General features: G+C 35.8%; 3 protein-coding genes and 1 long non-coding RNA gene across 5 annotated transcripts in view; 2 read left to right on the top strand and 2 right to left on the bottom strand.

Moving 5' to 3' along the window:
• LOC101738146 (monocarboxylate transporter 4) overlaps positions 1 to 10438 on the bottom strand; it is a 46790-nt gene extending 36352 nt beyond the window's left edge. The window contains exon 1 of one of the 2 annotated variants that reach the window (XM_004932630.5): positions 9956 to 10438. In XM_004932630.5, coding sequence (XP_004932687.1) covers positions 9956 to 10024 — 69 coding nt within the window. In that variant the 5' untranslated portion in view covers positions 10025 to 10438. Of the gene's footprint in view, positions 1 to 172; positions 462 to 9955 lie in introns of those variants that run through there. The other variant, XM_012695924.4, reaches the window with a different exon arrangement.
• On the top strand, positions 5396 to 8394 carry LOC134201097 (uncharacterized). Its single transcript, XR_009976276.1, has 2 exons — positions 5396 to 7172; positions 7912 to 8394. It is a non-coding gene; the product is annotated as an uncharacterized LOC134201097 (long non-coding RNA).
• Positions 10419 to 15128, top strand: LOC101736824 (uncharacterized). Its single transcript, XM_004932703.5, has 2 exons — positions 10419 to 10643; positions 13105 to 15128. The coding sequence occupies exon 2, from the start codon at positions 13758 to 13760 to the stop codon at positions 15000 to 15002; it is 1245 nt and encodes a 414-aa protein (XP_004932760.3). The 5' UTR covers positions 10419 to 10643; positions 13105 to 13757; the 3' UTR covers positions 15003 to 15128.
• On the bottom strand, positions 15119 to 17803 carry LOC101738016 (uncharacterized). The gene is made up of 5 exons (XM_004932629.4): positions 16704 to 17803; positions 16389 to 16608; positions 15841 to 15965; positions 15442 to 15597; positions 15119 to 15309 (listed from the first exon to the last, which is right to left on the bottom strand). The coding sequence occupies exons 1-5, from the start codon at positions 16774 to 16776 to the stop codon at positions 15164 to 15166; spliced, it is 720 nt and encodes a 239-aa protein (XP_004932686.1). The 5' UTR covers positions 16777 to 17803; the 3' UTR covers positions 15119 to 15163.
• Between the last annotated feature and the right edge of the window lie 3016 nt (positions 17804 to 20819).

Raw genomic sequence — 20819 nt, 5'->3', positions numbered from 1 at the left:
ATGGAAGCCACCATCTTGAAATATGAGGTCAAGTCAATTGTAAATTAACTGTCCGGCGGCACTTCGAATAAAAATGCATAATCGCTTTGAGTAAGAAAATTTTCATTCTCCAGGAACCTAACGAAAAAAAAAAAAAAACAAAAATAACAAGGTCTAATTTTTATTTGCTCACCGGTTTTTTCTCCATTACAAGATTTTAACAGAATTGTATATAGTTTTTCACTTGAGAATTCCACACGACACCCACTTTGGTTGCTAAATGGACTAACAATGACAATAATTGATAAGAGTGCTTTGGACCCGGTGCACGATACAATAATTATTTGATAAGTACTTGCCCTAATCACTTTAAGTACGATGAACGAGATAATTTCAAAAAGACTACAATAGTTCGACACAAATGAATTAACAAACGGGACGAATGCGACTAAATACGTGCTATCAACGTTATTTAATATCTCTTATTACTTATGTGTTTATGTATTTGGTTCATGTATTACACACATAAAAAATAAACGCCAATGCCACTAACGCAGAAGAGGAATTTACAAAAACGGATAAAAACATTTATCAAGTTTTAAAAAAAACATATTTGGAAAAACAACAATTTTCTATTTGTTATTTTAAGTGATTTAAAAAAAATACAGCATTAACAATAATATAGCAATGATTGATTTGATTGGCAGTGAAGTTAGATAGGGTTTCTAAATGAATAAAAATGTATGTCAAAAAGTAGTTAATAAAAAAACCAAAAGACCCAGGAGATTTTATTTGAATATAATAGCCCTCATAATCTCAGTATCTCGCTGTTGCCATACGTGGTACGAAAAGTTTGGTGGTCAAATTCTTTGAATAACATAATTGCTGGGTTAATTAATTCAATATATTGATATGCGTACTATGCGAAGATTCGCAGGAAGTAACCATTCAGATTCGCACTACACACATGTTTCATACACGTTGTTAGAGCGTGATTTGAATCTCGTAAAGTAGTTCAATAACAACGAACTCCGCTTTTGTTTTTACGAAAATGTATTCGATATTTATTAATTCATAAATTATAATCGTAAAAAAACTTGTGCTTGTGTGTTTAAGCAGTATCTACCAATACACGATCAGTGATGTACAATCTCAGGCTAACGTACTATGATATTAAATGGAAACTTGTAATTGACCTTTCCAGTTGACTTAGTTATCGTATTTAAGCTAGCTATAATAGAAGTTTTGTAATAACTAACAAAATAAAAAAAGTATAATAGTTTTTACCCAATGATCAAGATTTAACGAGTCATGAACACCTTGAAATTCAGATTCAATGTATGAATATTTTGTTTGATTATTGACATTTGGAAATAAAAACTATTTTCAATTTAAGAACAACACTAAATTTTCTCATGGCCATAAAAAAAAATCGGTTGACAAAATGAGGTAAAGATGGTAAGTAGCTGTATAGTCGTTCTCTATACGTGGAAGGCACACAGGGCGATTTACAGAAAATTTAATTTAAACTCGTATGGTCAAATTTCATGGAACAACTGAAATAGTTCAACTTAATCGATGACAATGAAAATTCATTCATTCAATCGAAGTTTAACAACAAAATTGTTACGAGAAAGAATATAAATATCATCCGAGTTTAAATAGTCTTTAAATTTTACTGCATTTAAGTCAGTGCTCTTACGAAAGTTGTCACATTAATAAGTTAAGTATTATTTGAAGAACGCGAATTATATCACTATTATTTTTCCACGTATGAAAGACGTACATACTCGCTTGTCAAAAAATGCTACACCAGCTTCCCTTGCTATCTCGAACTCAAATTGATCACATAGGTTTTAAAATCATGCATTAAAAAGTTTACAAAAAAACACCAAGTACATACTATGGGAGTCGCAATTATTAACTATTAATTTTTCATTGATTCTCAAAAAGAATAATTAGAAGAATAATAAAAAGAGACAGAGTACACTATTCAGAGTACACACGTATGCTCTTGGAACATGATTAAAATTTTAACGTTAAGTTCATACAACATCCATAATATGTTATGTATTGAAGCAATATTTATAAATACATTTCAAAGCAACTAGGGAGTGAGCACGATTTGTTTTCTATAGATAACAAAGGCACCATATTTGTTTCTACATAATCTATCGCCCTGGAAACGCTTTCTACTTATCTATACTTAATATATAAATCTACAGTGGTTTTTACGGATGTTCCGTTATAACTACTGAACCATGGATCCGATTGACTTGAAACTTGGTATTCATGTAGAAAATACATGTACTTAATGGATAGGCTAATATTTATATGAGTGTTGGACTCCCTAATAATAATGACAATAAATCATAATGTTAATTTTAAATGCCCAGCGAAGCGGGCGAGTACCTACAGCTAGTTTTTTATAAAATATATTTTATTAATGTAACATTTAATGCAGTCCATGTAAATCTACTTTATTATCTATTTTGGTAATGCATGTCTTCGAAAGAACAAAGAGCACAAAGAGTACTGAGTAGGTACTATAAACGATTTATGTTAAAATTGATGTGAGCTCGACGATTCTCTTTATAACGTAGTAGGTATAACAATTTTTTGTGGTGATTACTGGCTTAATTATAGATAACAAGACTGTGGAGATTCCCTTAATCATGTTATAAATGAATGAATAGATTTCACAGGTCTATACCACTCCGGGTAGCCTGTTGAAGCAATCAACGTGGTTTGACAGTAGCGAGGTAGGGTAACCATTATTCTAATAAAATTGTGGATTCAACCATCTCAATACACATTTAATCAATACCTTTGTTATAGACTCCAGTGACAGATAAGGGCTCAGGAAGGCCGTTCGTCTGCCCGGGTCTACGTTTATAAATGGCTGTAAATTTCAAAGCTTAAGTTTTCGATAAAAAATTAAATTCAAAACGCTTTTGTGTTTCACATTGTACTATCGCTATTATATTGCTATATCGAAGAACCTTTCATTATATACACGAAGAACAACATTTTCCGAACCGGAGTATTTACATATGCCGGCTCTATTAAATTACACAAACCAAATGACATGTTACTTTATATTGATAAGTAAATTAGATAAACAGAGGATTAGAGGCACTATAGGTATTAAAAACGTTTTCACTTTATCTAATCCTTATATACAGGTCCGATAAAAATATGCAACATACCTTTTTTTAGATTTAAGACAACGATAACGTGAAATGCCACCGTCCGCACGGGTAGGTACCACCACCCCGCCTATTTCCGCCGTGAAGCAGTAATGCGTTTCGATTCGAAGGGTGGGGTAGCCGTCGTAACTATACTGAGACTTAGAACTTATATCTCGAGGTGGGTGGCGCGTTTACGTTGTAAATGTCTATGGGCTCCAGTAACCACTTAACATCAGGTGGGCTGTGAGCTCGTCCATCCATATATGCAATAAAAAAAAAATTGTATTAGTAGAGTATTAGTATTGAATTTGAAACAATAGAACCTCTTAAAATAAATTTCATTTGACACCTATGCTTTATTATAAAAAAAAACCTTTATGGAAAATTTAATGAATATTTACGAAAATAGCTTCTATATGCCGAAGATTTCTTTACCTATAATCCGAACGCAGTGACGACATTACGATACAAACAAACGGGATTTTCCATTAAATTAACATTTATTTTTATCAGTCCAGCAAGCATACCGTTTTACAACATACTAATGGCTGTTTTCATAATTTTTTTGAGGCTGCATAACATTAATAACCGAAGTACTTACTGTACCTACTCTATTTCTCGCTAGTAAATAATCACAAGGATTTGTCGAAAAGACCTTTAATTTTTGTTTCTTCCAAATAATAATGCAAGCGAAGCATAGATAATTATGACAGAATTAGCCCACTGAGTTTCTCGCCGGATCTTCCCAGTGGGTCGCGTTTCCGATCCGGTGGTAGATTCTGCGAAGCACGGCTCTTGGTAGGGTTCGTATTAGCAACATCTTCTGGTTTGAGTCCCGTGAGCTTCCCTACTAGACCGGTGAGGCTGACATGGTCTCTCTAGACTATAGACCATCAGCTTAGGTAGGAAAAAAAAGAAAAACGACAGAATTATTGCAATGTAATTTTTTTTTTTATTAAATCTGTCTGTTGTTAAGTTCTCCGCATTACGGTAATAAACAGCTCGGCGTGCCTTTAGCGTAGCTGACGTCTGTGAGCGACGGTGACCACTCATCATCAGCCGGCCGTATGCTCGTCTGTTTGCTAATCCAATTTAAAACAGATTGTAATTTAAAACATTCTTTTTTTAATAGATTCTTAGATATTCCTAGACAATGGACCCAAAGCGCTGGCTTGTTATTGATTGATTTATATAGGTTATTTTACGACAAAGCGATCACAAGATTGACTTCCTATAAAATGCTATTGGCGTACACAACATCACATTCTCGACATTGTACTTCCGACTGTAATCCTTCTTCCTTAGAGTCAATGACACACGTACGGATCGTTTTACATAAAATTATCAGTATCCTGTAGATTGGATGCGAACTGCTTTATTTTATGCTCATGGTCACGAAACATCACTACAAATTTTACATCCAGTTACTCAAAATACACAAGAGCACTTCGGTCTGAAACCAATATACGCTAATGTACCTACATGAAAATCCGAATATCTTGAAGTATCATTTGTCTGTGTTCCTAGTTTTGCTAATGTGAAAACCATCACACTATTTCTATACGCGACTGTAAATCGTTCACCGTTTGATAAAATAAACATCGTATTCGAAATACAAGTTTATTTTCGAATAACAATTTCGTTATTGTAACAGCCTTCGGAGTAATTACGAAGGTCCCGATCACCTTCGTGTCTGAATGTGACGGCCACTGTCAAAGTCAGGTTACAGAAATGTTATAACGGATACACGCGAGTCGATTTTATTGAACCAACTATAGCACAAAGCCATTTGAATCGTTTGAGTATATTCAAATAAATCACAATACCCAAGAGACCAAAGTGAATTGAAATAATATGCCAAAAAAACTATTGTAGAGTGAAACGTTAAAAAATTCAATAACTACAATTTAAGCACGCATTCTTTGTATCTAAAATACTTAACTGCCTCAGAAGCATACTCATTCAAAGCTCTTAATCTGGGTCATTACGATCAATGACACTTTTCTTATATCCGAACAAGGCGACGGGGTATTTCCAAGCCGCCGTCACCCGAAACATGTCTCCTCGGATCTCCTGGATCCACTCTCAATGCTTTTAGGCTCTTCAAGCACCGGTAATCGTCTGCATCGAAGAGTTCGACGAGCGAATTAACCCATAGACACAACACATCGATTTTGTCGCCAGATTTTCTTAGTGGGTTGCGATTCCGAACCGGTAATGGATTCTGCGAAGCACGGCTCTTGCTAGGGCTAGTGTTGGCAAATTCTCTCAGGTTGAGCCAATGAACTCACCTACCCGTCCACGCGTAGCTAGAATAGCCCCTTAGGCTACCAACAAACAAGTAGCTGAAAAAACTCCTTACAAGTGTTTTTAGTTGAGTTCAGTCGCATTTTTTTTGAGCGACCAAAGTTGATTACTTGCAATCAGCTCGTGTGAACCGGCTTTACTCAATGTGATATTGAAATACCCTAGCCATGTCGTATTATTTCATGAGCTGTTAGTATATTTTGCGTTCTACGTTTGATATTATAGTGGGTATTTTAGTTCGGGCGCAAGTTTTACGTTTGGCCAGTCCGGCAAGTTCATGACGCGCGCCGTAAATTTTGTATTTGGCATCTGAACGTTTCAGAAAGTTTATATTTTCTAAGGTAATATAGACATCTAACTTACAGCCTACCTGCTGCAAAGCGGTTATCGGATTACTGACACTACAGCGCGGCTTATTTTGAAATAATATTATCAGTTCAATTGCATCGGTAAAGACGGCTGTCTTATCCAGAAATTCGAAAAACGTGACTACTTCGGGACAGAAAAAAGCATAATGGTTGTGGTACCTACCAGTACGAAATTTCCCTGCCTCTGGAAATTAAGATAGGGATAATGGAAATATTTTTCATTGTCTTGGATGCAGATGAATATGCAGTCCACCAATTGGTGAACAAAGAAGTTGTCATAGAGAACACCATCCAGGAAAGGGAAAAAATATTATGTAGTTAGGCTGTAGATGAGAAAACTGTTACTACAGATGTATAAAAAAGTAGCTGTAATAAATTGAAAAGGCAGCGGTAAAAAGGCGTCTTCTGATTACCGAGACGATCTATTATTATCATTAAGATCCTCTAGCCCGGTGGTCGGAAAACACGCTACCTAAAAGAGCGATTAACGAAATTAAAGTTTTTTTTAAACTGAATCTTTATTTAGAGGCTTTATTTTCAAAAATTTTACTCGACTCTTACAAGGTAAGTTAACAAACTATGTTCATTGGCTGCATTAAGCATTTAGTGCCAAGGACAGGCACGAAAGTCCACTATGCGTCCTTGCTTCGGGGACGTGACGTTCCTAAGATCATCCTTTTTCCAGATCATTAAGCTTGTTCCTAATCACGATCGCATTTGTGAACAGATTTACATTGGATACGTAATCTTTTTTAACTTTAAGAGAGTTGCTCCAAAATTGAGATGCCAGCGTTCAAGTCATATGTGCAGGTTCACCCTTTAATGTAAGTCGCCTCGTATAATAAAATAAATCCGGATATTTAGGTACTGGTGGTGAGGCGCATTTTGCACCCGGTTCTACGTTTACTCAATCCTAAATATTGTACCAATTTGCCGGTACAAGATTTCTAGCTACCCGAGATTTTAACATAGTAGGAAGCGGCATTCACTTTGTAATGTCTATGAATTGTGCCACTTAACATCAGTAGTGCTACGGCCTTAAGCTTCAGAGCTCGTCTGCCGCTCTTACTTAACATAACAGTAACGAATTTTTTTTTTTTTTTTGCTAAGGAACAAGATTCCCAATTTGTCAGTCAAATTTTTATCAATGATTTATGTCATTTACGTTTATGGAAATCTGATAGTACGTTTTAAAATAAAGATTTCATGTTGACAGAAACTTGTAATCTTTTTGTTACTGCGCAAAAAATCGACTGACCTCCGAAAAACGTCACAACTTTCTTCAATAAAATCAATGAAATATTGAACATAAAATGAAATGTTTTGGGTAATTTTTCAGCTATTTATTTCTTACCAGTGATAATTTGTATGGAAGAATACAGTTTAATATATAACAATAAGTATGTTTAATACATACATAGCAATACGAAATTGTTTGTTATTACTCAAATGTTTAATATACTTTATTAATTTTTATCTGTCAGAACATTTTGATTAGAATTGTTCTCATTAGGATTCATGTGGGGACTTAACTTGTAAACAATCTTTTTTTACAAAGTATCCAACAAATATTCACATTATCTATCTTACGTACATTCCAACCAATTATAATTTACTTGTTGAATACTAATTTTTTTTTAATATTTTTATTGCTTAAATGGGTGGACGAGATCACAGCCCACCTGGTGTTAAGTGGTTACTGGAGCCCATAGACATCCACAACTTTAATGTGCCACCCACCTTGAGATATAAGTTCTAAGGTCTCAGTATAGTTACAATTTACAAAATAATAATAAATTAAAATATCTATCTCTTCATTACTTAGTTTAGCTGTTTTATGAAACAAAGGTGGAAATCGTAGGGCTCAGTTTACAAAAACAAACATTCCCTCACTCTACCAAAATATGCATTCAGGTAAATGAAAATTTGTAATTAAGCTAAGCTAAGCTAAGCTAAGCTGATGATCTAGAGACCATGTCAGCGTCACCGGGCTAGTAGGTGAGCTCACGGGGCTCAAGCCTGACGATGTTGGTAACACGAACCCTAACAAGAGCCGTGCTTCGCAGAATCTACCGCCGGATCGGAAACGCGACCCACTGAGAATATCGACGAGAAAGATAACCGGTGCTTGGGGAACCTAAAAGCACCGTTAGTGGATCGGGAGGATCCGTGACGTGACGATGACGTGTTTTGGGCAATGTCGACTGTTTACCATTTGGTCTGCAGGATCGACTAAGCAGTTACCGGCGGCTACGATGAGATGGTTCTCGTGTCGTGCCGCTTTATGGAAATGGGTTTAGTATACTTAAGGGAAAAACCCAAGCAACAAATTATTCTGCATGTCATGGTTTCTGTTATTGAAATGTATTGTTAGTTAATATAATCGATTTTAATTAATTATTATAATACATTAGATTAAGAAAAATCATAAATCATACATAACATAACAAAATCTAATTTTATCTCAAAGTTGTATGCAAAGTGTAGAAATTGCACAAATCAAACAAGTTTATCTCTTTCATCCTTGATAATAAAGACAGATACTTTAAGCCAGTCTTTTCTATATAGATACCAAAGATAAAGTAAAGCTAACAGTGAATCCGTTTCATAATATTTTTTTACTTCAGTTTTCAATGTGAAAAAGAACCAGATTACTTTCATTATACAATTGAAAATACAGCTTTGACGTTATAATCTAAAAAAACATCCTCCTTCATTTTTTTGGTTTATAACAATTTTTATTGCTATACAAATGCCAAAGGCTCAGAGCCAATGTGGTAATAAGTAATTACTAGGGACCATAGACATCATGTGACTTCTGTCACCTAAGATGGACCTTGACGTCAATGTCTAAACTCTAATTTATAATAGCTGTCTCATCTATAAATTGGAATGCTTCAATTCTTCATGGCATTCATAGGAACCAGTGTGACAGTTCAAAACACACCATTATGATGCATATATTTTATAAGTTTTACCATTACAATCAAATAAAACAATAGACATCCACACATGATGTAAAATTTAAAACTATTATACAATATAATTTATACTACAAAGACACTAACGTTGTCTCAGTTACACTGAAAATATTGATACCTACAGATATCAATAAAAATGATGGTAAAATTGATAAGAAAAGATTATAACACAATTCAAACCACAACCCGAGTCTCGTGGTGGGTAGCAGCAATCACATTTAGCATGGTTTTAGTGCCTAGTCATCCAGTAACAATTTAACACCAAGGAGGCCATGGGTGACAACTACACAACACAACAAAAAAAATTATCTTAATATGTAACAAAATCATTCTACACAGACATAGTCGAGGCGAAAACTTTACAGAACTTGGAAACTTATTTTAACAAACCTCCCATAATTTTAGATTATTACAAATAAATTACTGTAAAATTTATAAGTGTAATGTGAAGCCTCAGTGGTTACTCAATTAGAATTAAAATCAGAATCTAAGTTTTAGTGTTTTTTCAGTCAGTTTTGTTAATAAGCAATACCATTGATTTGGATATATAGTTTATCTTCAAGAAGACTTGCTACATTCAAGAAAAGAATACAAATGAGTGTTCTTTCTGATGTTGAAAATGATGCCATTAGCATAATTTGGTATCTACCTCACATCCTCATTACATACTGATGATACACAACAATTATGCGCTACAGGAAACAAAGAATTAGTGTAAACTGAAGGAAATTGGTTGTTCTACCGTACTTATTGCAGTATTCAAATTCAATACTCAAAAAATAAAGTTGCAAAATGAAAAAGTTTATTTCATAGACTTCTTAAACTCTCATCTTTGTGCATTAACATGTATGTATAGTTTTGATTTTGAATCAAACTGGGTGAGTGGTGAGTAGCTTTTTAGATTTTTTAAGCTACCGTTGTAAAAATGGATCAACAAAAAATTATAAGAACAACGATCCTATAATAATTTCCATACTAAATAACCTTGTGCAGAATAGAGAATTAAGCCATCCCAAATGAGTGGCAAATAGACGAAAAGGTAACCTCAAACAAATCTAATTTTAGCATTCATTCGAACTAGGCCTTGATTTTAATGTTTCTAACGGTATTATATGCTGTATTTACGTACCCTGGAGAAGGTCCTGAGACGACTAATACGAGGGTTCGATGGAACGTTATTCAGCGACACCTTTGACATTTTCACTTATTTATAATTTTATTTATTATACAAGTCAGTCACTTTACCCCCACACCAACAGAGCTTGGCTATCGTCCTTAGCGACGATTTAATTAATTAAGTATCAAGTTCAAGGAAATCTAAAAATCCACGAAACCTTGCTCTTCAAAACAGTTTGAATGAACACTAATTACTGTTACGAATAATGAAACCCCATGTTCGATTGATTATTTTTGCCCGATTATTAAAACAATGCCCTCGTTGTTTTATTCACGAATATTTTTTACAAAATAAAAATAACAATTTATTTCAATAGGTTTTGACAGATTACTTGCGTATTTATTAACGTTTCGTTTCACGGTACACAACCCAACAGTAACTGTTTAAGAACTGCACCTCACGCCGTCAGACCGACAACTGTCAAACTATAACTAAAAATTGCGCGCCAAAGTCTTGAGGCGCGAAAATTTTTATTTTGCAGACAATTATTTCCGACTTGAGGCCAGTGACCGTTTCATCCACAATATTTTAGTCTCATGGAGTTTACAAGCAAAGGTGAATACAGAAAAATAACAATGTCTAAAACGAAATGTCGATTGCAAACTTTAGACTTTAAAAGCTATATATCGGTACATTCCTGGTAAAATACTTTATTATTTACATTATTAATTAATTACTATATTAATATAAATTACTGAAATGTTTTATTTATTTCGTTATTAGCAGACTTTTATTAGTAATAATTTCTTTTCGTAAAATAGTCTATGAATATATGTACAGATGTGCACAAATCTAAAATAAGCATCACTGCCACTTTTTCTGAATGACCCCTAAAAAATGTAGGATTTGTTAAGTACTCATGATTTACTACGAAACGACATGATCAGCTGTGGCGATGAATTTTAAAACAATCAATCAAAGATTATCTGTTGTATAACTTACCAGAGAAGTTTCAGTGGGGTTAACGCGTATATGAGGTTCATCGTCTTTGACGGAGCACTCGGCACCCGCAGTTTGACCCATCGTGGAGCTGGTCAACGTGTAGGGTGAACTGTCGGCCTGTGCGGGCCAAGCGGCGGTGGGCCGCGTTGAACCCGCCCGGGCGTCAGACGTGCAACCACTGCCGCGCTGAGCTTTCGAATTCCCACGTATAGTCCTCGGGCGATAGAGTAGACCGTCATACGGATTATCGATAATTTTTGAGCCTTTTTAATTCACACGTTACAATAATTTTCTCTTTTGGACTATTTTGGTATTGCTATAAATAAAATTTCTGCTAAATAATCAAAGTTTATCGAAATTTTATAAATAGATTCTAAAAGTCAGACTATAATATAATTCATTCTTTTGAAAATAATAAATTCGTCCGTTTTGCCATTTATTTTATTTATTATATTATGAATGAAAAATGTGCTTGGTACATTTTTGGAAAAAAACATCGATAGTCCAATACTCAAGCCTAAGACTGGCGCGGTCGATACAGCGGGAGGCGGGCGCAAGTCCGCACTGCTGTCATGAGACTTTATAGTTTTTAAACTTAAAAGACTTTCTTTTGTGTATGAAATATTCATTATATAAAAATTTATTAATGTGTCTTAACCTAACGTGTCGCGAAGCGAATAAAGGAAATAAAAATTTAAACTATTCGTACAATAATAGGCTTATTCCTTAATACGCATTTGTCCAAAAATACCTTAAACGTTTTTATATAAATAAAACATATTTATTTCAATTAACAAAAAATAATTTATCTAACAAATAAAAACTATTTCGCAATTTTCGAATTACCTCAAACTTCAATTATTAATACTTTAACAATTTAATTCAATGTACTATTTTAGATTGAAATTGAAATTTTCAATCTTGGATCGAATCATGCAACCAAATCTCGTTGATGAATCGTTCAATGCTCGGTGCACGAGATTACAATTTGTGATTTTTAAAAATCTTTTCATTCATTTTAAGATAAAAACTGGAACAATATTTTTTTTGTCTTAAACCATATTTTATTATCGCAATCAATATACTCAGAGGTCTATTGGGCAACCTATGGATATAAATATTAATAGTTGTATTTGGAAACAAGGTATCAATTTAATTCAAAAATTTTCAATTAAGTAAAAAGTTTTGTGGTCGGATTCTCCATAGAAATAGATACATAATAATATATTAAATAACTGGAAATTTCTACGTGCGCTTGTATTGTGGCTTCTAAAATTTTTTTTATTGACAAACGCTTCTCTTCGCGAAACCTTTCAATTCTCACCTCTTTTATTACCCCGTAAATTCTAAATTGAAGATTATAAACTTAAAAACTTTCGTAAATTTCTGTTTTATTTGGAAACAAAGACGATTTTATTAAAACAGCGTCATCTATGAAAATCATGAACAATAGCGGCACATGCTTCACTAGATAAATTACTCTCAGCGACACGTCACATGTTCGTTCATATATTCAACGGTAGATGGCAACAACCACACAAAATTTTTAGAAATCTACATTTTTCGCAGTAATTTTTTATTGTTTTAAAAACAGAGTTCAAATATTAGTCTTAAAGATGTAGCTGTAGTCTGTCCTGTTTTTATTGGTTTTGTAGTATCGAATTTTTACAGCTTATGGGGTCACTAGTGATAATGTGTTAGTTATAATAAACGCTAGGTTCTAGGGGGGGTTCTAAAGTAAATAAATAAAAAAACGATACATCTACAACTCGCGGATGCGGAAGAGATCGTTACATAGGGTTGCCAGCTTTCAAATACTTTTAGTGGGAGTTACATAAACAGCGATTCAACAAGACTAATTTTTTACAGAGTTTTTCTTTCGTCTGTGGTCTTTGCCAAAAAGGGATTCTGTCATCAATAATTTGTTATTTCTTAATTTGTATTATTTTGTAAAGGGGCATTCGGACTCACGCTTTACACACTCAACAATGTCAATATCAGCCCAGTACTATTGTTAAATTACGAAAAATCATGCTCGCCTATCGTCTATACCCCTTAATATTCTACTTACTCATGCGATATGAGTATACTAGGTGTCTTTATATGTACCGAGGACATTTCTACACAATTTTTCTTCTCATTAGTTGAGATTTTTGCAGAATGGCATGATCAACACCTAGTGCAGTCAGACGCAGACAAGCTGCGCTTAAATAGGTCATTGCTATTTAAAAAATAACTATCGCCTGTTTGGAAGGATTGCAGTTGGTCTAGAGACCTTGCCACTTGACCAGGACGGATGGGTGAGCTCGAGGACTCAGCGAAGATGTGAAAGCTTGCGACTATTGCGAGAACGCCCGCGGGGGGCCTAGCATTTCAAGGATAGGTGCTTCGCGAATTCATTTAAAACAGGATCAGAATCCCAACCCACTGAGGAGATTCAGCGAGAGACTCAGCTGGCTGATCTTAAGGTTCACGTCAAGCTTTTCGACTAGTTCGACGAGCCTAGTGACCTCGGTTTAAGTTGCTATTGCAGTTACTTCCAACTGCACTAAAATAATTCAAGTACATAACTCGAGCCAGTACAAAGGTATTGATTCAACGTTTCATTAAGAAAGTCCAACGATCGATAATATAATTTAATAACACGAAATCTATCGCACTACACGCCGATGATTGCTTTAGAGGGACTTTTTGATTAATTTAATGGAAACACATTATCGTTATTAACAATTGACTGGAAGCGCGTTAACAATATAGCGCCATCAAATCATTATAGACCTGGTTAACATATTGACGTGTAACTGTTTCAAAAATGGCTCAAATAAAAGATGAAAATCAATCGAAGCAACAACAAAAAGAAAATGAAACTCTGAACAAAAACAAGCTGAAGAAAGTCGTGTATACATTAAAACCAGCTTTGATGCTGGAGAACTGGTTCGGGTTGTTCAGATTTTCTATAGTTAACGAAGAAGAACTAGTACCTCCTAATGCAAAACTGAAAATATTCGGAGTGATTCTTTCGATATTCTTTATTGTAATGTTTGCGGTTTTTGTTGACTTTCCCGATACGGAAACAGAAAGCATAATGGAGTTAATGGACGAGGTACCATCTATGGTGGTTCTGTCCCAGTATTTTATTGCCTCGATCACCACGTCATCTTGCCTTAGCGCGATAGCTATTCGCATTTTTGAAACTTTCGCCGATCTCGATTCCATGCTCCTCATTACAACCACCCAAGACTTTTACAATAAGTCCCGGTATCAAACGAATAAATATTTAATAATTTTGGGTGTGTCTCACATAATCAGCAGTACACTGGATCTATTGACCGACGACGAGATAGTGTGGTGCAAATTTTTCGTCCTACCTATTTATTTCTTACAGAAACTGGAAGTTCTGACTTTCTGTAAACTAATAGTCATGATTCAATGTAGACTTCAAATAATCAATAAATACCTAACAAATTTCATTGAAGAACAAGAGAAAAACAAAGCCTTAGTGTTTACTTTAGCAGAATCGAATCCAAAGAAAACTGACAAATTCAACTGGATCGGGTGTCCATCCCCGAACAACATGAAAATACGTGATCTGGCCACTATGTACGATGTTATTGGAACTATATGCTCATTAATCAATGATTTATTTAACATACAAATCTTCATGACTCTAGTTTCTACCTTCACGTATATCGTGATAGCGATTTGGAGCACTTTATATTTTTACAGAGCTCCTAACTTCACCTTCGGAACATTAACAACGATTATAATTTGGTGTATTACAATAATACTCAGTGTTGTCGTTATGTCATTTGTTTGTGAAAGACTTGTGTCTGTCCGTAACAACACTAAAATTCTTGTGAACAAAGTGATTATGAATTACGACCTACCCAAAACTATGAGGGTTCAAGCCAAAGCATTCATGGAATTGATTGAGTCTTGGCCTCTTAAAATTATGGTTTATGACATGTTCTCGGTCGATATAAGCTTGATGCTCAAGTTTATCAGTGTCGCTACAACATATCTAATAGTGATTATTCAACTCTCTCATTTTGTCTAAATCTGTATTATTATCAGCAAATAAGATTTCTAAATATTGGCGTATACAAATTGAAATGCAAAAAATAATGTTTGTAGGTTTGTATGTATCAATCAATAAAATTAACAAATAAATCATTCGAATTTATATACTGGTTTATTTTCGATATTAAGGAAACATATTTAAATTATTTCTTCTAATGGCACCACCTCGAAGAATTTCTTTAAGTTTTTCATAACAGCTGATATACCGTAATGCACAATTGGATCGCCAAAGTCTTCTGCGACCATTCGCCAGTTTTCATTCATAAAATTGACAACTGCATTACCTGTTGAAAAATAGTTATAATTGTTATATATTTATTCACCAGTGTCGTAAAAGGACCTTATTGAAAAAAAATCACGAACCCAGCACTTTTAATATTAAGTACATATTTAATTTTAATTAATTTGAAACTTACTTATTTCTGGATTCCCTTTGAGTAGATTCGTAACACTGTAAGTAACTCTGCCATCATAACTGTGTGTGAAATTTGAGCTTGTAACTTCCAGGTGACTCATGCCATCTTTACCAGTCATTGGTTTGATAGTGAGAAAAGCGTGTAGTCTGATGTTACCTGAAATAAGTTATGATCAAAAATGATACTCGGGATAAATTTTATTATAAATACTATACGAATATAATCCAATAAGAAAAGTGCATGCACAAAACAAGAACATTATAGAATTATATGTATAACTAAATAAACCACGCTACTATTGCAGGTTTGGAGACTAAATAGTATTTGGAACTAAATTGTGTATCCGTTTTATTCTTATGGTATCAATGGAAATGGATTATCATGGAAATCAAAACTTACTGCATTTTATAATTGATTTTCCGTCACCGTCAATGGCAAACATAAGAAACCTTCCCACTGATCTATAGTGTCCCTTTATCGTTAAATTACAGTGGAACTGAGTTTCAAAAACATGATCTTTATACCTGAAAATTATACTTTAAGTATGCAAAGAGTCCAATTTTGTTGATTGATCAAAATATGCGAGTCAAGAGTATAGAATATGTTACGTCTCGGAAAATTATTGATAAAAAACTAGCTGACCCAGCAGACTTCGTAGTGCCTTAATCGATAAATAAAACACCTAAACTTTTGTATAAAATAAACTTAAAACAAACAAAAGTAATCCGTCCGACTTTGATGTGTCCTCCCACACATCAAAGGAAAAACAAAATTGTTATTTTTATTTAATTCCGAGCATTTTCATATTTATCTACCTTTTAAACCTTCTCTGGACTTCCGCAAATAATTCAAGACCAAAATTAGCCAAATCGGTCCAGCCTTTCTCGAGTTTTAGCGAGAATAACGAACAGCAATTCATTTATATACATTTACATACCATTACATACCTTGCAAAATCAACCCGGCATTTTTTGAGTCCTCTGGCAACACCATGTTTAAACTCAATATTCATATCACCGGGCATTTTTAAATTAAGTTTTTCTATACGATACGGATCTAAACTTTCTAACCCAATTTCCCTTATACCCTCTACGAAAATAGGTAATCCCATCTGTAGCGTTTTTGTTAGACATTCTTCCGAGAAATCTTCACATGGTTTCTTCAAATCTGATCAATAAATGTTCATCAAGTTATAACCAAACAAAAATGTGTATTATTAAAAATTTATAAAAAGCTAAATATTTAATTATTTTTTTACTTACATGCCGTTTTTACAGGAACCGTAAAATCAGTCAAAAACAAAACTGCACTGTACAAATAAAAATACTTCAACATTATGTGCACGTCTTACTTTTAACCACAATTTTAACAATTTAAACAAAAGTAAAATTTTGACGCTTGAATTTATAGTCGTAATGTTCTTGGTGATTAATTTGATTTTAAAGTTGTTGCGTCACTTAATTGCATGAGCGCTTAAGCATATTTTGAAATCCAGTTATGGTTACAGAAAGCGCTTTATTTCTAGAAGCTTCTATTGATTTAAAAAGTCCATTTTTTGTATGAGATTTTCTTTAGGAAATCTGAAATACATGGTCGGAGCGGCGACACGGCGTGCTCTCCTTTCACCTTACGCAGGTCCTCTCGGGACATGGCTGTTTCTGGAGGTACTGTGAAAGGTCTGCAAGAGAGAGCAACATCCGGGTTGCCACCAGTGCAGGCATCCAGACGATGACGCTCAGCACGTGCTCGAAGCGTGCCCGTGTGAGGAGCACTCGCGGCGAGATCTCGTAGCCGTGCTGGGGAGAGACCTCTCCTTGCGAGCTGTCGTCGCCCGCATGTTCGAGGATCAGAACTCGTGAGAGGCAATGGGCAGGTTTTGTGACCTGGTCATGGCGTCCCGTGAGGCTGAGGAGCGCGAAATGGAGTGGGATCTCTCTTCGGCACCTCAGTGCAGAAGGTGGAGTGGGCGGCGCAGACGTGAAGCTCCTACTCAGCCCCCGTAGGGACTACCGGGTACGGGTGTGCGGGCGTCCGGTACTCGAGTGTCGGTCCGGTAGTGAGGCGGTGCAAGGTGATTCCTGTGCGCCGTCCACGGTGTGTCTGCTGAGACGACGTCCTTTGGGATATTCCCGGAGATAAAATCCCGTCGTATCATCAGACTGGGTACCGGCGAAGGCGGGCTTTCGGGGCGCACTGCGGTACCGTAGGTTTGGTGTAGCCGGTGTGGTGGGTGCTCAATGGGGCTTAGTCGGTAGTTGGTTTTACGTGGCGAGCCTCTCGCGCGCCTTTTTCAAGGCGTAGTCTCCTACGAGGAATTGGGAGAGTTGGAGGATCTTGGCCCTCCTTGTCTCTGTCTTCCTCTCTGCGGACGCCGGAGTCCTATAAACCGGTCCGTTACCCCCTTTGCCCGGGGGTATCAGTAAATGGATTCCCCAGCGTTAAAAAAAAAGGAAGTCTGAAATATGGAGTGGTTGTAGAATTGGATAAATTGAAAAACATTGTGTTCAAATTTTTATTTGTCACCAAATCTTTGATCAATATCTTCTGTAGGATCTAACGTAGTGGGCTCAGTGAAAATATTGTTAATTATATCAGAGGGTATAGTGAAAGGTGGAGAACTTGAAGATTCGTTTATAGGTACTACAAGCTTCTCTGTAGTTTCTTCGTTATTGTTTGGTTGATTATCAGGCGACACGGTCGTCAGAGGCGGAATTGTCTCTGAAGTAACCTCGCCACTGGTACACTCGGATTGATGTAGAATTTGCACATCTGAAACAATTCATTTTTCATTAAATAATTTCTCTTCACCTTTATGCCTTTGTATAGGCTTAATGGTAATTGTTCACCCTCGCTTGTGCACATCAGGAATTCCAGGCCACTACCTACTGACTATAATAGCTTCTGCCTTTTTTTCTTATCAGCCCACAGACGTCTACTGCTGGACTTAGGTCTCCCCCAAACCTCGCCACAATAGTTTCCAATATTTTAAAATAAAGATACATACCAATTCCACATAACTGTGCACAAAGCAAATGGTCCGCATTGTTAAAAGTAAAGTTATTGGTCCCACAAATGGGTTCATATATCTGTGATTGCGGACAAGCGGCCAAGCATTCTCCTATCGTCGGCTTCCATGGAGGTACCGTACTAGAAGGTACATTAGGCAAGGGAATATTATTGTTTCCGTCGTCATTCGGCTCCCTATTAGGTAATACGATCGATGGGCATTTTCGTCTTTGCATTATCTCCACCTCTGAAATAATTATAAAAAATTATAATCAATATTAAAATAAGTTAAGAGTGTTAAAAATCAAGTAACAAGTACTTACTGACTCCACATGTTCTAGCACATTGCAATCTACTGGGGTTCATGTACGTCACTAAGTTCGTCCCACAAACAGGGTTGAATTCAGATGTCGCAGGACAAGACTTTATACAAAATTGGACTGCTGGAGTCAAAAGTAACTCGTCCGGTGACAGCATTGCAGTAGTTTGAACGTCATTAGTGGCTGATGAAGGGCACGGAGCTCTTCTATGTATCTCCACATCTAAGATAATGTTTTAATTTAATTAATAGTAAATATTGTTGTCTTCATTAATCACAAGCGTCATTATATTCATAGTGATTATATTTACGAAATCAATGAATCAATGTTTCCAAAATAATATTAAACTAGATAGTTTGTGGTTTTTTCTTATATTAAATTCAAATTATGAATTAATTGATTGATTGTATCAAGGAACAGTAAAAACTTACTGACTCCACAAATACGAATGCATTGTATATAGCTTGGGTTCTGATATGTCACGCCATTGGTTCCACATACTGGTTTGTTCTCAGTGGTGGTGGGACAGGATTTAATACATGTCAGGGTACTGAGCGACAGTGGCTGTTGGACCACGGGCTTTCGATTATCGATTGTGCATGCTGACAACTTCGTGGCTCTGATGTCTGGAAACCAAATAAAGTTTACAAAAGGTGTTGACCTGTAATTAAGCTTGGAGCTTTAAAATTAAACACCAATCATAACTATAGTTACTCAAAAATAATTAGATAGATACGGAGTTTTTTGATTCTAAGGTAAAATTCACAATTTCATCATACATCAATAAGATTGAAGGCTATCTCCCATAGACACAGCCCACAGAGTTTCTCGCCGCATATTCTCAGTGGGTCGCTATTCCGACCCAATGGTAGATTCTGCGAAATACTGCTTTTGCTAGGGCTAGTGTTAGCAAATTCTTTCAGGTTGTGTCCGTAAGTTCACCTACCCGTCCGTGCGTTGCTGTAATTGCCTCTTAGGCTACCAGCGACTACATAGGAAAAGAGGGCTGAAATTTATAATATTTATAGCTCTCATCTATTGAAATATTCTTACCAAGTCCACACATCTGAGCACAAAGGATTGCCAATGGATTTCTATATGTGACTCCGTTTGAAGCACAAACAGGCCTCGTTTCCTCTGATTGAGGACATAAAGAAATGCATTGCTGGATATTGGCAGGGACATCAGTAGTCTGTAGAAGACCATCTCCTCTGTCGAAACTTGTCGATGATTCAGTAGGGACGTTTGCTGCCGAGCACGTACTTTTCCGTTGTATTTCAACAACTGAAAATTAAAGCAACAGGAATGTTCGATTATTTAAATTTATGTCCACTTGTGAAATTGACAAATTTGAATGCATTAAACACTGAATTGTCTTCTGATCACGAAAGAAGTACATTGTAAATGTGATTCAGACGCTGCCCGAACGGTTCTATCTTATAATTATAATAAATGAGCAAATGAACAAGATCACCGTTGACTTTCTATTACCAGGACCCGTAGACTTCACAACGTGAACGCCACCACTCAAATTGCGTCTATTTATGTCTCAATTATACAGTAATGACGCGTATTATAATTTTTGCGGGTATTCTTTTTATTCCTCGATGCTATGCCTTTATCGTGGATGTCATTCGCGACTATTCGTTAAATAAATACTTATAATATTACGATACGATTACAGCGGGCGTCTCATCCATTAGGCGTTGACGACGTTAAGTATTCGCTTGCGCTTTTAATTTACACTTTAATCCTCGAATTGAACTTACGGCTGTAGACAACAAAGGCGGCCGTCTTTTGACATTAAATGTTCTCAGTCACAGCACCTCGACCACCAACCTCGAGGGGTTATTCTAGATTCACCGAATTAGTAGGTGAGCTCTCGGGGCTCAAACCTGACGACATTGCCAACACTAGCCCTAGCAAGAGCAGTGCTTCGCAGAATCTACCACCAGATCGGAAACGCGACTCAGTGAGAAGATCCGGCGAGAAACTCAGTGGCCTGTGTTTGTGGGTTAATTTACTCGCAAGCGACGGGTTCGACGAGAACGA

The sequence above is a fragment of the Bombyx mori genome, chromosome 23 (genome assembly GCF_030269925.1).
Source record: "Bombyx mori chromosome 23, ASM3026992v2".
NCBI lineage: Eukaryota > Metazoa > Arthropoda > Insecta > Lepidoptera > Bombycidae > Bombyx > Bombyx mori.
Note: the sequence above shows the minus strand (reverse complement) of the source record. Positions and strands in the feature narration are given on the sequence as shown.